Genomic DNA, 17,894 nt, shown 5'->3' with positions numbered 1-17,894 from the left:
TTATTAACAAGTCATCAAGATCATAATATTGCCGTTACTTTATTTAAATCGTCTACATTCACTACATTATATGCATAAAATCAGCAAATGTAATATTGGACTGGTATACTCCGCATTTCATATGCAACAAATGATAAGGTTTAAGCTACGCTTTGGGTTTCACCAAGTTTGACCTCTCCCAAAGTTAAAGTCATTTTAATTCTACCAAGATGTAAAGATAAAAATGTTCGAAATAACTTTTTTAATCTTCAGTGTTTCAGGATGAGAAAATCTGGATAGGACTGATATCAGTGGGTGTTGTATTGGCATGTACATTTAAGATACTATTTTCAGTGACATCAGACAGTTGCAGATTTTCAGCAAAATGATTAAAGCAAATTGAAACACAATCCATACTGAAAGGACATACTGTGAAGTGAGACTACATGCCAGTTTCCACAGTGTCCAGCAGATTTTAATAAAATTATTTCTTTAATCTCATTTTTATCTTGCTGATTGTTTCTCTACATCCATGAATCCATTCAAGGCAGATCCATGAATGTATAACTTAAGTATGTAGAAACAAAAAAGATTACATTTTTATTGTTCCTTTGCATTAAAATAATGCAAACTCAAAACAGTGGTAGTCCAATGATTTAATTATGAAAAGATGCAAGAGATAGTATTTACTCGAGGCAAAGGAGTTCTCAAAGATTAAGCAGTTGTGTAGGTTCCAAACAAGTAACAGAGCACATATTTTGCTAACTCAAAGACATGGCTTAATTTCATTAACTGTGGTCTAATATGTTGTGCATCCCACTCTTGGTAAACCACAGTGGCATTTACTGGCTATTGCTTCAAAGCACTACTGTTTTTCATCCATTTTCATTGACCAAATGTGTCATAGTAACATTAACTAAAGTCTGGAAAATAGTTCTCAGGGCTTTTGCTTTAATGAAAAATCTAACATGTAGTGCACTTGCTGATATAATCAAGTCAATGGAATTTCCAAAATCCTGACTTAATGTCTTCTGAGTATGAAGCAATAATGTTTTTATGAAGTAGCCTTAAAAAAGCATTTGTTGAAGTAGAGAGCAGATGGATTAGAAGGGTCTGTTTGTAACAGCAATCAGCAATGATCATGGTATACTATTACAATCACCCTATAAAATAGCCTGTATTTTAAAAAAGAAAAGAAAAAAGAAAATGAAAAGAGAGGTTGTGGGAGAAGGGTAAGCATCCATATATGTGAAGCCTATGAAGTATCTGGAGCCTCTTATATTTTGAGATTGTTTCTCCAGCTGTCTTGATGAACATTAGTTTTCAGTCTGCAAACCTCTATGACTTTAGCTTTCATTTTAACCTTGTTTATAGTAATTATGGTTATGGTGACTAGAAAGAGATGTAATTATAATGTTTCCCAGACCCCTGTACTAAAATAATAAATGCAAGAGCTAAACTATGTTCTAAAATGCTTCCCCTTTTTTCCACACGAGAGGGTAAAAGTCATGAGAGGGTAAAATAGGCTTGCTCATTTCTGTCATCCCATCTACAGCTGTCCTACTTGCCACCTTCTAGAACAATTTGGCTGTTTCTGAATTGTCTGGTCTATTTTAGCTCAGTTTTCCTTCTGCCATTTCTGGTACCCTAGCATTCCTATACTCCATTTGTGCTGGGGTGCCACTTCTTTTGGTACAGTAGCAGAATAATGTACAGCGTATCCTATACATTCCCAGCTCAAAGGTGGAAGGGGAAACATGCCACAGCAAAAAACACAAAGTGGATCAACACTGCCAAGTGCACCTCTGTGTCCATAGCAACACTGCTGGCCCCCACCAGGCATCAGTTGCAGCGAGGATGATGGATCCCATGTCTCTAAACTGAGGAAGGTGCTAATCTGCTCACAACGATCAAGAAATTCCCCTGGGATACTTCCGTGTCACACACCGCCCACAACCCACCATGCTGACAATCATAGAATCATAGAATAGTAGGGTTGGAAGGGCCTACAAAGCTATCGAGTCCAACCCCCTGCTCAATGCAGGAATCCAAGTCAGAGCATCCCTGACAGATGGCTGTCCAGCCTCGTCTTGAAGGCCTCCAGTGTGGGAGAGCCCACCACCTCCCTAGGGAATGGGTTCCATTGTCGTGTTGCTCTGACAGTCAGGAAGTTTTTCCTGATGTTCAGCCGGAATCTGGCTTCCTGTAACTTGAGCCCATTATTCCTTGTCCTACACTCTGGAATGATCGAGAAGAGATCCTGGCCTTCCCCTCTGTGACAACCTTTCAAGTACTTGAGGAACGCTATCATCTCTCCCCTCAGTCTTCTCTTCTCAAGGCTAAACAGGCCCAGTTCTTTCAGTCTCTCCTCATAGACCTTTGTTTCCAGTCCCCTGATCATCTTTGTTGCCCTCCTCTGAACCCTCTCCAGTTTGTCTGCATCCTTCTGAAAATGTGGTGCCCAGAACTGGACACAGTACGCCAGAGGAGGCCTAACCAGTGCTGAGTAGAGGGGAACTAGTACTTCCCAGGATTTGGAAGCTATGCTTCTATGAATGCAGCCCAAAAGAGCATTTGCCTTTTTTGCAGCCACATCACATGGTTGGCTCATATTCAGCTTGTGATCGACAACAATTCCAAGATCCTTCTTGCTTGTAGTATTATTGAGCCAAGTATCCCCCATCTGGTAATGATGCATTTGGTTTCTTTTTCCTAGGTGCAGAACTTTGCATTTATCCCTATTAAATTTCATTTTGTTGTTTTGTGCCCAGCGCTCCAGCCTATCAAGATCACTTTGAATTTTGTTTCTGTCTTCCAAAGTATTAGCTATCCCGCCCAATTTTGTGTCATCTGCAGATTTGATCAGCATTCCCTGCACCTCCTCCTCCAAGTCATTAATAAAAATGTTGAAGAGCACTGAGCCCAAGACTGAGCCCTGTGGTACCCCGCTTGTTACCTCTCCCCAGTTTGAGAAGATCCCGTTGATAAGCTCTCTTTGAGTCTGATTCTGTAGCCAACTATGGATCCACCGGATCGTTGTTTCATCTAGCCCACTTTGAGCTCATTTGCTCATTAGGACCTCATGGGGCACTTTGTTGAAAGCTTTGCTGAAGTTGAGGTATATGATGTCTGCAGCATTCCCATGGTCCACAAGGGAGGTTACTTGATCAAAAAATGAGATCAGATTCATCTGGCAGGATTTGTTCTTGACAAATCCATGTTGGCTTCGAGTAATCACTGCATTGTTTTCAAGGTGCTTATAGATGGATTGCTTTATAATCTGCGCTAGAATTTTCCCAGGGATTGATGTCAGATTGACTGGTCTGTAGTTCCCATGTTCCTCCTTTTTACCCTTTTGGAAGATAGGGACAACATTAGCACTCCTCCAGTCATTTGGCACTTCACCTGTCCAATGACAGAGTGCCTTCCACTACCAGAGAGTGTCTGTGGCACAGGCAGGGATGACCCAGCCGTTCAGAGTCCCTGGAAGGTCCTACACACAGTGATTCAAATCTGCTTTTACCAGATGCACACCTTTGTTTTGCTGGGCCTTCTTAACTATTTGTTGGTGGTATCATCTCTGATGCCAGTAGAAAAAATAGCACCCCTTTCAAAAATCACTTTCAAGAAGAAGCTGAAAACACAAATAGTAAAAAGGCAGCACAATCTGTTGGAGATGCATCCTAATTAAATATAGCTGTTGCGTGTTGAGTGCAAAAAGGTTTTGCATCTTTTAAAATGTAAGAATTAAATAAACTAAATGTTTTAAAGGCCAGATAAAGCAGCACAGAATTCTCTGAAACATTAAAAATAACAGGGAAAAAGAAAATGAGTCGTTGTGTAGTGCATTTTAGTCTTATGGGGAAACAGTAAAAGTAAGCGGGAGGTAAAGAAGCTAAATTTCATAGTTGTTATCAGAGTTCTCTCTACTTTAACTGTGCCCAATGAAAGAGGACCATTCACGCTGGGCACGTTCCTAAAACCATTTCAAACTCAATAGAAATACTGGTGATTTGACTGAAATACCAAAGAATATGGCCCTACCATGATGGCTGTCAAGCAGTCTTACTTGCTAGCTTTATTTCTAAATGAGGGTGCTATCTCCATTGTTCCCAGGCCAGCCCTTCCATTAGACAGGGTGAATCCCCTGCATTTAGCATTTTAGCATTTTAGCTTTCTAAATTTTTATCTTTGCTGTTTTAAATATGTATTTTAAACTCCTGCACTGCTGCTAGGTTTTATTGTGGTTGTATTGTTATATTGTGGTTTTAATGTTCTGTATATTTTAAATTGTTTTATTGTGTATTGTTTGGATTTAATTTTTGTGAACCGCCCAGAGAGCTTCGGCTATTGGGCGGTATAGAAATGAAATAAATAAATAAATAAAATAAAATAAATTAGGTGGTGGATTTGGAAGGGAGGTGGATCCCGCACGCCCTGCCGCAGCTAGGACCTTGGGTCCCGATGGCACTGCTGCCCTGTGCCTCTTAAGGTGAAGCATAGGGCGGGTGGCCATTTGGGAGAGCCCCACTGGCCACTTTCCTGCTGTGAGCTGCAGCAGGAAAGCAGCTGTTGTGGCTTTCCAGAGCAGCTGCCATCGCCCACCCTTTACCTCACTCTGAGCAAGGCATAGGTGGGTGGCTGCTATGGAGAGCCACACCGGCTGCTCCCCTGCTGTGGCAAAGGCCGCAGCAAGAGAATTCCTGGTGCTGCTCCCCAGAATGCTGCCCACCCTGATGCCTTGCTCTGAGGACCTCTTAGAGTGAGGCATGGGGGGGGGGTAGGCTCTGTGTGGAGCTGCACCAGTGCAGCTCTCCACAAAACCCATCTGGTCCTATTTCCTCTCCCTGAGGGGTCCGTCATGAGAGCAAGTATACCTCTGTGTATATACTCACAGGAAGTGTATGTACATCACAGCTGCTCATCCCTAATAAGGTAGTCCTGTCGGGAGCAAGCTACTGCTTAAACATTCCTGGCTGGGAATTTGTCCTGCCTTCTCATACAGCACTTCTGTTAATGATCTTTTAACTTAGTGGTTGGAGGGCTTGCCTTCATACTCTTTGATTTGCTCAGAGGATAGTGGAAATCAGCACAAGGTTGTGCAGGTCCAAGAGGTGTGCGGGAACACCTTTCACCTAGAAAACCTCAACCTTCGTAGGAATGCAGTGGTGGAGAACTCTGATGTATATGCCCTGTACACAAAACCATGCTGCTTATGGCTCTTTCCATGAGTTGATCACAAAAACCGTGATGTGATGGGGGGAAAGTTGTTGTAAGACTCCACTGTAAGACACATACACAATAAAATCATAGCATTTACAGCCTAGTCCTAAAAACATAAGAGGCATGCTGGATCAGACCAAGGGTCCATCTAGTCCAACATTCTGTTCACACAGCGGCCAACCAGCTGCCCATGGGAAACCCACAAGCAGGACATGAGTACAACAGCCCCCTCCTGCCCATGTTCCCCAGCAATTAGTGTACATAGGCATACTGCTTCTGATACTGGAGGTAAAATATGGCCATCAGGACTAGTAGCCATTGTCCCCCATGAATTTGTCTAACCCCTTTTAAAACCATCCGAATTGGTGGCCACTGCACCTTGTGGAAGTGAATTCCATAGTTTAACCATGCGCTGTGTGAAGAAGTGCTTCCTTTTATCTGTCCTGCATCTCCCACAAGTCAGCTTCACAGGATGACCCCAGGTTCTAGAATTATGAGAGAGGGAGAAAAATGTCGCCATATCCACTTTCTCCACACCATGCATCATTTTATACACCTCCATTATGTCTCCCCTTACTCACCTTTTTTTCTAAGGTTTACGGATGTTTACTTGGAAATAAGTCCTGCTGTGTTCTGTGTGGCTTATTCCCTAGTCAGTTTGTTTAGGTTTGCTGCCTTAATTAATGAACATATGAGCATACTGGACTATGGGTAAAATCCAGTGTTGTACAAGCAACTTCCCCTTGCTCTCCTCCCGCCGTGCACCCCCAAATCTGTTTTGGAAGGTCCCTCAACAATCTGGATAAGAGGCTGCAGGGGAAGAGGAAGTCCATTCTGCCAATGGTTTCTGTTTTGTTGGTAGACAGCCAGCGTTGGCTACAATCCTGTGTCTCTCAGGTTTAGCTGTTTTTGTTGTAGTGTAGCTAGACTTGTGTAAAGTGGATATATTCTTCACTGGGTTTTTTAATTCTTGTTCCACTAGGTCCATGTTCCATCTTCAGAAGGAGATTTGAAGCATTAAACATTTTACCCCTCTATTTTTTCTGTGTTCTCTACTAACCAAAGTAGCTTGATTTATATGGAAGGATGAAGCAAAAGTTTCACAATAGACTTTGCAACATCTTATGCTGTCCACTCTTTTCCTCCTTAGAAAACATTCAATGTTTCCCCTTAATTTTGTATGTTTTGAGGATTTTAAGTATGTTAAAAGACCAGATCAAGGGAGAGTTTTCGGAGCACCACTTCATTACAGAAACTAAATGGAGACTTCCAAGAAACTCTTCTGCATTGCAGCATGTCCGCATAAGTGTCATAATATTTAAAACATTCTCATCGTTGTGAATCAGCCCCATCACACAGAGAGATTCCACACTAATATACTGCCAGGAATGATCAATGCTCTATTGGACAGTCTACACTATACATCCATGTGATGAGCCATGTAATGGCATCCTATGTAGGCAACATTGTCACGCAGAAGTATTTCTTTACAAACTCCACATAGTTGATGTAATATGTAAACCAACCCAGTGTCTTCCTATGTTGACCCAGTGGAGATGGAATAGCCTTCTGTGATTATTTACTAGGGAGCACAGAAATTGGATCCCAAGAACTCCCTTTCATAGGATAAGCAGGCTACATTCCACCAGTTTGGGATGAAGATATTCACTCAGCTGCCTGCCTTTAAAATGTACCCTTAGTTTTTGGCCTTGGAGGATGGAAATTTTTAGGCAATTCTGCAATGCTCAGATTCAAGTCTGATTCAAAGCTGTCAAAAATTTGCATAAGCCCATTATGCAAATGTGACATTTCACAGGAAACATCTTTTCTTCTTAATTTGATGTCAAGATGAGAACCCCTGAATATTTGTGTTATCCAGTGCTCATAAAAAGATGTACAAGCCTCTCGGAGAAGTCAGTAGATCTTAAGAGTGCAGAAAATAGGAAATGCTGCATAATTATGGCAAAATATACTATATAACCAATAAGAGATTTCAGAATATACTAATTTTAACTGATTTCAGTGATTTGTGCTTGCTAAAGCCAATACAAATAATGGTAACATCTGTCAAAAACTGACCTGTAGCATGAAACTCTTTTAACGTTTTGCACATAATAAACTATTTTATATATAAACTACCTTATTGTTTATATTACAAACTAAAAAATATTCACTGTTTTTCCAGCGTTCGAACAAAAACTTTAATAAGTAGACATTGCATAAAAATGACACAATCCAGCAGTTATTTCGTAACGCCAGCAGAATCATAAATTTGCCATCCATGCTTTTCCAAAAATACTAACCCATATTGTTCTCTCTGGACCTGTTGCAGGGATGATTAATCCAGCTGCTGAGGTTTCTCTTTATGCGTTTGATGGAACACTTGGCTTGCTTGGCTACAGCTGTGTGTTTATGTGCAGTGCACACCTGCAGGGGCTGCCTGACAAATAGCTGTAGTATGCACGGTATACAAAATTACCCTGGCAGTGCTGCAAATAAGGAAGTTTCTGTTTTTGAAGTCCATATGTGTGTGAGCTTGAGATGCCAGCTGGGGTATTTATGTTGCATTGCACAGATGTAAAACTGCCAACTGATTTTATACCAAATAAAAGCTAATCTTTTTATACATAGTTGGTGTCAGAATTATGAAGTGGTACGTAAGAATGTTCTCACGACTTAAGCGTCTTTTAAAATAAAATCTGATGTTTTAAAATGCTTTAACTTAAAATGTGAGTGTGAAAATGTGAGTAGAAAAATGAGGGGAAAGTAGACTGCACTTATTTAGGTAAATACTATAATAAAGTTTCTTAAAAGGCTTTATTATTAATGATGTATAGTTATTAGGTGCAAATCATGATAAGGATTTGATTTATTGTATGCATATCCACTGTATTACAGAACCTTTTTTCCTGTAGGTCACTTCATCTCTGTGTTGAATCCATTTTATGGGCTCTGAAATGTGAAAGCCAAATGTATATTGCTACTTAGCTTGAAAGCTTTGCCTTCCTGTTTTCAGGAGTATAATTTGTAACAGATTTGAAATGTATAAAACCAGACACCGTGTAAATGTTTAGCATTTATTTTAGTAAATCAAACTTTTAAATATGCTTTATTTTTCAGGGAATAAGACATAGCACCCTTTTTGAATGTGTGCATAAAACAAACATGTGTTAAAGTAGTAAATAATAGTCAAGCTTCTGGAGATGTTAACAGCCAAATCCTTGTTAGATATAAGACTAGTGCACATAGCAATAAACTAGACAAAATATATCAAGTGATTTGTTAAATAGGAAATGCACACACCTTTAACTCTTAAATGTAATGGTTTCTATGTTGAATTTTGAAAATACGTTAAGGACATGATCCAGTCAAAGCTCAGTACTTTTAAGTCCTGACTTCAGTGGGAGTGTTAAAAGTTGGAGATTGTGAGAGGCACTGTGGAAGATGAGTGTTCTGGTGGACAGTCAAAAGGGGACAGCTATTTTCTGTGATCATAATCATGGAAAATAAAGGTCAGGCACCAGGTAAGGAAAGGAAAAACAAATCAAGGGTCTAGATCACATTCACAGCCAAGTCTCTGTAGCAGAGACAGAAGCAGGAATTGTGGAGTAAGGATCAGAAGACAGAGAGGGAAGAAAGGAGGAAGACCATGTCTAATGTGGTTTTCATGAGTTGCTCAGATACCGAGGCTAGAGCTATTCAGTCAGTATGGTTTCCCAATCCCTATTAGCTTCTGATGTGCAAAGTGGGGAGAGACATCCTTACACCAACCAACACTTCAGCTCTACAGCCTGTCCCTGAGCTGCTTTCCTCACCTGACTGGGAAACTGATCTAGGAGCCAAGCTGGGGGGAAAGTGGCCAGAGGAAAACTTGCAGTGGAAAATGTGGCAGGGAGGGAGAGGGCTGAAATTGATCTGATGTCTCAAGTATTCTGATGGAGCTCTTGTGGAGAAACCACTTTCAACCATATTTTTGCTTGCTAATTTTTTTTGGGGGGGTGGGTTATATTTAGAGAAGAAATGTTTATTTATTGCATTTATACCCCACCTTTTTTCCTCTTGCAAGGAACCCAAGGCGGCTTACATTATCCTCCTCCTCTCCATTTTATCCTCACAACAACAACCCTGTGAGGTGGGTTGGGCTGAGAGTCTGTGACTGGCCCAAAGTCAACCAGCGAGCTTCCATGGCCGAGTGGGGACTAGAACCCGGATCTCCCAGCTCCTAGTCCAACACTCTTGCCACTACACCACACTAGCTTGTTGTTGTTGTTGTTCAGTTGTTAAGTCGTGTTCAACTCTTCGTGACCCCATGGACCATAGCATGCCAGGCCTTCCTGTCCTCCGCTCTTGTGTGTAATACACATTATCAGGCACTCTGAATGCTGAGAGAGAGTAAATCTGAAAATTGTGAAATAAAATGCTGTTAGAAGGTGATGCTAAACTTCATTAAGAAGAATTCTTCATTTAAGAATTATTTTCTTGACTGAGGATCTTTATGTAATATTTTTGAAATAGATTATTTAAACGGAATATTGGACCTCCTGTGAGAGGTTATGCTGCAAAGATGGCCATTTTACTTAGTGGCAGCTTCAACACTTCTAAAATGGTTTTTACTTCAAACAATATTACCGCCACTACAGGTTGCGTGTACACAGTTGAAAGTTTGTAGTTCTTGGCTCATGCACAGATGTCTTTCAATAATGCTGGCCTGTAATTTCTTCAAATTGCTTGGTTTATCAGCAGCACATGTCATCAATCCTAGAGTGCTTGCTCAAGTCAAGCTCAGAATTCTTAGCTTACAGATGCAGCTGCAAACAGGTGAACAGGCAGAAAGTAATTTGTGCAGCTTGGTGGCTGTCAGACAAAAGACAGACAATCTGTGTTTTAAACAGATTGCAGGCCTTGCATGAGCCAGACAAAAGGGATTTCTACAACTGCAAATAATTCCAAGGTTGACATATTTTCCTTTCTGCCATTAGGTGATTTGTTAAAATTGGAAACAATGAATGTAATAAATCTACACAGAAACTGGAGATAAGATGAAAGAGAAAAGGAGATCACTAAATAAGTTTATACCCTTCTGTTGAAAAGGATACAACTGCCATTCATATAGATTTTTCTCTTGCCCAGTTGTGAAGCTAGTCTTCGTAACTCACAAAGCTAGTTAAATGCATATGTTACATGATGGCAAAAACATTTAATTAATAGAATAAAACTTATTAAGGGCGCAATCCTATGGCCACTCGTCAGCGGCTAGACGGCCATAGGATAGGTCAGTTCCCTGAGAACCGACTTTCATCCCCTCCCACACTGCCTCGTAGGCAGCATGGAACGGCCCCAGAGCGCGGAGTGGCAAAAACAGGGCGTTCCTGGGGGCTTGCCAGGGTGGGGAAGTCGGAAATTCGGTACGATGCATCCAACATGTCATCCAGTCACCACTTTCCCCACTGCAACTTCCTGCGGCTAGAGAGCCGAAGTCAGCTGTCTAGCTGCAAATGCAGGGTGGCTGAAACGCGGCGGGGACTATCCCCTCCGCATTTCTCCTCTCCTGCGTTGGATAGGCGGTCACCTCCAAGTTCGGAGGTGGCCATCTATCCCAGTAGGATTGCTCCCTAAATGAGTTAGGGTGTGGCATTAAATCTTTGTCCTACAAGATTATTTTCTTTGACCAGAAACAACTGGTAATTAAATCAATCTTGAGAATTAAGAAGCCATTCTAAAGGGAAATGATTCCATCAACTGAAATTAGAGGGGAGGGGGGAGCAACAGAAAAAAAAAAGAGAGAGATTTGCTTGACTTTTGAACTTTATCTAAGTAGCATTTCTTCTGGAAGCTAATTATGCCAGATGAACAATTTATACCCACAGGTATGATAGGGTGTGCTGTGTGACCTGTGCATATATTTACAGAAAAGGTGAGATCATCATCTAATAAAGCAAGGTTTCAAGTTTGGTGAATCAAGTGGATACCATATTTAGGGGGGGAAATGCACACATACAGGTTGCTGTCAGCAGTCCAAACTGCTGATCAGAGAGTCTTTATACACATTGGTAATGTGCTGTGCAACATAAGCTGGAATATATTCCACAAGGGAGGAAAATGGAATAGTTTACATACACTGTTCCTAAGTGCAATGAGTATAAAGCTCAATTACTCACTTTAAGCAGGTGCTTTTTATATGAGGCTTTAAAGAAATATAAAACTGCTGATGAAATGATTGGTTTGCCATAGGCACAGCTTAACTTCTAGTGGTCTGACCAGATAAAGAGGCTAAAACTACTCTTACAAACATTTATTTAATATTTTTTTAGATAAAAGGTTAATATTCTTTCGATGGAAGGAACTTGTCATTTGAGATAGTAAAATAAAAAATCCTGAATCACTACCGTTGTATAATTCTAGCTTCCTGCTCAGCAGGTATATAGATCTTGGGTTTGACAGGGGTAAATAGAAACAGTTCAAGTTGGATTTGTATTCACTTACAACTGCGATTTCATAGAATTCATTAAATTAATATCCATGCATGTGATGGATGAGTGAGGAGGATCTGAATGAATGTGCTTTATGTGTGCATGGATATGGAGAGGGGAGTGTGAGTGGCAGATACTAAATAAATAAATACAAGCTGGAAGTGGTGCAAATGGGAACTTGAATGAGAGAGCCTGTTTTATATGTCAGGATTAAAGAACTTGATATACTCAGCCTAGAAAAAATGTGAAATTGCTGATCTTCTAGCAAAAACATGTCCCATGTCCTTAAGATCAACCTCTGTACAAGAGGACTGGAGAGTGGCAAATATAACATCAATTTTTAAAAAGGAATCCGGGGGATTCTTGGTAATTTCAGTTCAGTTCACTTAATGACTGTTCTGGATAAACTGATGGAATGCATTATCAAGCATATAGACAGACAAGTCAGGTTAAAGCATTCTCCCCACTGCAGCAATCTTCAGCATCATCTCAGCGATATTACTCAATAATGCTGAGATGTTGGAGAGGTTGAAGCCTCTGTCCCACAGCAGTCTGCAGTAGGATTTGGGTTGGGGAGTGTGTGTATGTTTACACACAGTTGTGTGGCCCCCAGCCACCACCCAACACTCTGTGAGGCCTTCAACCTGAGGGAAGTCCCCCCCACACACCATCACAGATTGTGATAGGAACAACCCTTGGGATTGCACACATTCCCCCTTTCCTCCTCCTCTGACACAAGAGCCAGTGTGGTGTAGTGGCAAGAGTGTTGGACTAGGAGCTGGGAGATCCGGGTTCTAGTCCCCACTCGGCCATGGAAGCTCACTGGGTGACTTTGGGCCAGTCACAGACTCTCAGCCCAACCTACCTCACAGGATGGTTGTTGTGAGGATAAAATGGAGAGGAAGAGGATAATGTAAGCCGCCTTGGGTTCCTTGCAAGAGGAAAAAAGGCGGGGTATAAATGCAATAAATAAATAAATTGCAACAAGGAGATCAGAAGTGTTTGCTTCCATTAAAAAAAAAATCTGCAATTTGTGGTTTTGTCTAAACCCAACAAATGTTTAATCTTATGGTTTGTTTGAAACAAGCCAGTTTTAAACCACGGGCTATGAAGCAAGCTTGTTTCAATCAATCATAGTTATGATTAACCACAGTTTAGGTTAGGGCTCTGATGTTTTAACCACAGTTTAGGGTTCAGCTGTTACACAGTTAATCAAAAACAGAAATTAAATCTCCTTGTGGTGGTGCTTGAGGAAGAGAAGGGAGGGGCAAGCTCATGACTCCAAGGCTTGCTGCAGCTTGTTCCATGACAACTGAACTGGCCCAGTGCCAAATCCTTGTGAACCTGTCCAGGATTGAATATCCAGGGGGGTTTCCCCAGTGTTCAGTTACCTCCATTCTAGCTACTGTAAGAAGGAATAGAATGAGGTCCTTGTAGAGAAATTGTTCTTGATTCTCTTCATATAGTAAAAGAAGCACTAACTTTGGGTTAAACAGCAGATCTGATGTAACCGTGCTGCAATTTATGGTAGAAAAGAAGTAAAGAAAGACCTCCCATGGAATATATTGGTACTGGAAGATGCATATAAAATCCAGGTGTCTGGACATCAAACTTCCTTGGGGTGGGGGGAAGGAATGGATGAACAAAACAACTTATAATTTATTGCATTGGTGACTCATTTATATTCCAGTATATTCCTTCCTTTCACCCAGCTCTTGCTATTTTTTTTCCATTTTGCATTCAGTTCTCCAAGAAGTCATAAATAATTATAGGATTTTACAACTTCTATAATGGAGTTTGATGTACCTTTTAACATTGTTAGTACTGTTTCTGCTCTTTTTGCCTGCACATTCAGAAATCTACTCTTCACTACACATACACACATGCACACCGGGGGTAGGGAGCAATTTTTGGCCTGAGGGACAAATTGACCCTGATCTGGGACACCGGGGACTGTGTGCCAACAGTCTGCACTGCCACCACCCAAAGTGCCCAATGTGGGTGGAGCCATTGCTGGAGGCACCCCCCTAACGTTTTCATACACACAGACACATTCTCTCACACACTATACTCAAATCCATCCCAACCCCACTTACTCAGCAGATCCATGCAAATCAGCTGATGGGTGGGGCACATTTCCTCTGCCCAATGCTGAGAGAGGCTCCCTTTCTCAGCAGGGAGAGGGGAAAAGGGCAGATCTCTGAACTGCAGCAGATCAGAGATAAGACCTTTAACCCTTGCTTGGTGTTTGGGCAGGGAAAGAGTCAGGGCCTGGGGAAGAAGCTTGGTAGACTGGATGGGGAATCCCCATGGGCCGTTTTTGGCCCACAGGCCAGAGGTTCCCCATGCCTGATGTAGATCTTCTTCTTGGACATATTTTCTTGGTCTTTTTATACTTTCAGTGCAAACTGCCCTGGCGTATTTTGTTATCCATGGAACTCATAACTATCGTTTGCCTTATGGCTTTGTTCTGCCGATTTCTTTAGAAGTTTAAATACATCTCCCTTCAATGCACATGCCCACAAATGCCAGGAAAACACCTTTGTAGATCATATATATATGTAATCCAGTTCTGTCATCTAGGATGACCAAGACCTGGAATCCAATGTTAGGAGTATACAGATGGGACATGTTTTCAGAAACTCCCATCACATCTTTTGGGACAAAGCAAACAGGTGCCAATCACCAAGTGTGCGTATTTTGGAACCTCTAAGGTAGATAAGGCTCTTGAGAGATAATGACTGGCCCAAGGTTACACAGATGCTCCTGACTCAATGGGATTTGAACCTATGTCTTCCAGTACTGGCTCTTTATACATGTTTTTAAATAAAATTACTTCTCTCCCTAAATACAGGTTTTCTCCAAAGTATATCACCTCCACCTTCTGAAAATATTGAACCAGTAACAAAAATTGATCACATTTTCTCTTGTCTATAGTCTAAAAATTGGGTTTGGGTAATAAAAATTGTATCTGTACAGTAGTGCAGCCTTATTACTGCTCCCATAAGCATGGTAACTATGTTTAATTATATTGTCTCATGCTATTTTTCCACAGCAGGGATCCTTCTCTTGAAAAAGAGCTGTTCTCATCTTTCAGTATGTAGTCCCATAGTTTTAAAATAGCAGCTGGTCACAAGAGTTTATAATGGATAGAGGTCCATTCACTTATTTTATTTGTTATATAGCGATCAGTGCAAACCCACTAACTTTAGTTTGCATGAAACTCCTATAACACAAATCAAGCTATTTGAAAAGTGCTGCCTGAAGACTATGTGAAATTGAAATAATCATTTGGTATTAGTGCTGTTCACCAAGTAGCATGCTAGCATGTATTAATGTAACTGGCACTGAACACTGTGCAAATAACTAAGGGTGCAATGCTATGCATGTTTAGACAGAAACACGTCCCACAATTCCCAGTATTTCCCAGCCAGCAGTGCTGGCTGGGGAATGCTGGGAGTTGTAGGACGTTTTTCCTATCTAAACATGCATAGGATTATGCTCTAAATGACCTTAGTGTATGTCAAAGGTGTAGGCTTCTAGTAGGTTACATTCTATGCTCTGTAATATACAGCAGGAAACATCATCCCTAAATTTTAAAAGGAGTGCATTTATCAAGATACACTTTATAACAGTTAAGTTTTGCATGCTCCTTGATTTTTTTATTTTCAGTAAATGTACATTCCTCCAGTACACAACATATGGTATTTGAGATGTGTATGTAACACATTCCTATATAATTATATGCTTCTGTGTTGTGTTGGTTGGTAGGTTGGTTGGTTGCTATTTTTAGGTGCTTTGTATAGGACACACTGTGCAACACTCTTTACCAATGCATGTCACACACTTCCAAACTCAAATGAATAGAGAGCTCCATTTTAAATGTAACCAATTTGTGTTACAGTTCTTTGTAAAGTGGGGGTTGGGGATGGGATTAAACTCCTTTTGTCCTTTTGGTTCACTTTTTGTTACAGTTGCCGATACCCACTTTTCCTAATACTGTGAGTAAATGCAGCTCTCCTGAACATTGCACTTTATGAAATAATAAGAATGGCTGCAGCCAATTGTAATGTGGGTGGCTGTTCAATGAGCTTTCCTGTGCAACTGTGCCAAAGTTCTGCACTCCTGACCTGTTGCATCCCCCGCTGTTGCAGTTCTAGGTCTCTCTTCAGAAACAGCTGCCAGTAAGTGCAACTGCTGAGTTGTGCCAAACTGTGTGGTAGCCTCCTTGAGTATACAAATCGAGACTGAGAAGAGACCACCAAACCTATTTCCATTTTTGATGTAAAGCAAAGTTTGAACTTTGGGTTCCATAAAAAGATGGCAAGTGTAGTTACCTGCTGTGCAACTCAGCTGCATATGTTTAATTTTTATTTTGCTACTGAATTGAATGGTTTTAAATGTAACCTAAGATTTTTTTTTTACGCATTTTAACACCCTGAAATCACAGGTTAAATGTACCTAGTGAAAGCATGGCTTTAACTGTATTGCAAAATGAAAACAAAGTTGAATGCATTTATAAAGATTACTAGCTAATTAATTTAAAGTCACATTTTGTAGTTTTTGTGTAAATAAGTGTGTTCATATGTGGAAAATATATTTGCATAGATACCATATACATATGTCAGTAAATAAAAGTATCCTATAAAGAGATTCACTTTAGAGTCCAAACAAAAATACCATAAGACTGTCTAAAGTAGATAATGAAAGTATAATTACATTTAAATGCCTTGGTGAAAGAATATAAAAATATTTAAATTCAGCAGGCTAGTACATTTGCAGTTTTCTTTTATTAGGTGTGAAATCTAAGAATCCCCTGCCAACTCTTGAGGGCTCAATCCAGAATGTTGAATTGAAGTACTGCAGCACATCATTGGTCAAATGTGCCTCTGGGACCATGGGATCAATAAAAATTTGTGCCAAAGCCCCAGGTATGTGCAGCTGGACCATGTAAAAGTTTACGGCCTGTGTAGGAGAATTGGCCTTGCTTTTTACAAGGAGAGTTACTGAAACAAGAATTTATTCATTGTTCCTATGAATCAGATATATTTTTTGTTTTGTTTTTAGAAAAGTGGTAGAATGATGTAGCATTGCATTGTCAGTAGTAAAAAAACAACAATAAGAAACTGTATTAAGGTGTTTTGGTCATTACAGCTCTTGAGTGTGCCAAATCCACAAAGGTTACAATCAAGAGATAGATCAATATTAATAGATGTTACTCTGAAAGTGGATGTAAAAACTGAATACTGCATCTTCTTAAAGGCTAAGCTTTAAAAATTGAAGCCATTTTCTGAACTATACCTATCTCAGGTGCATCAGTGATTCATCCGCATTCTAATTGTTTTGTGTATTAAATCTTCTCTGTGTTCTAAATGTATCTAAAGGATGGATTCTGTACCTGTGTTAAAATAATATATTGAGCACTTGTCTTGGATCTATAATGATCAAATTTCAGATATTGAGTTGCATCCAATAGCGTTTGTCCACCAGCGGAATGGCATTCTCCAGTGTGGCTTTCTCCAACTTGGTTCCTTCCAGATGCTTTGGACTACAACCCCCAGCATTCCTGACCATTAGCCATGCTGGCTGGGGTTGATGGAGGTTGAAGTCCAAAGTATCTGAAGAGCACGAGGTTGGGGAAGATGGTGCTAGTAGAACGGATTACCTTTCCCTCCTGCAGCCCCTTGTGCACACATCCCAATCTGCCCTGGAGGGTAGGGGAACTCTCTGGAGTCTATTTCAGGGGGCTTGGAGGGCTGCAGGGGGAGGAGGGAAAGGGAAAGTCCTGTTGCATGGGTGGGAGTCTGCTCACATAGTGCTGAATGTAGCCCAGAGAGCTTCAACTTAAACATATGGGAGTAATAGTCTTAACAGCTAGATGGTTAAAGGGTCCCTATCAGAATATGACTACAGCCTTGAATTAATCTTATCCATTCATCTGTATGAGGGTCCTGCTATGTAATATTAATTTGTTGAGTTTTTTTTTAAATCACATTGGCAATTAAAACTTTTTGGATAAAAAAAGGAGAAAATACTATGGCTACTTGCAGGTGTCCCACCTGCTATAAGTTACTGTTTAGGAAGATTTGCTGCCCTTGCATAGAAAAAGCCCTGCTTCTGATTTCTCCCTGAGGTCCCTATAAATGAGGTCAGTACTATAATTGCAACCAGAAGGAGAGGCACATCACACAGCAGACAGATAACAAAAGGGGTGAACTAATT

At 40.6% G+C, this 17,894-nt stretch overlaps 1 protein-coding gene across 13 annotated transcripts in view; it reads left to right on the top strand.

The window, feature by feature from the left end:
- VPS13B (vacuolar protein sorting 13 homolog B) overlaps nt 1-17,894 on the top strand; it is a 623,510-nt gene that overhangs the window by 137,646 nt on the left and 467,970 nt on the right. For all 13 annotated transcript variants that reach the window (XM_084849024.1, XM_084849023.1, XM_084849026.1 and 10 more), the window contains one exon: nt 16,469-16,603. In XM_084849024.1, the coding sequence (XP_084705150.1) occupies nt 16,469-16,603 (135 nt within the window). The remainder of the gene's footprint in view (nt 1-16,468; nt 16,604-17,894) is intronic.

This window comes from Heloderma suspectum, chromosome 4 (genome assembly GCF_057233095.1).
Source record: "Heloderma suspectum isolate Gila_16-S chromosome 4, 16-S_ref, whole genome shotgun sequence".
NCBI lineage: Eukaryota > Metazoa > Chordata > Lepidosauria > Squamata > Helodermatidae > Heloderma > Heloderma suspectum.
Note: the sequence above shows the minus strand (reverse complement) of the source record. Positions and strands in the feature narration are given on the sequence as shown.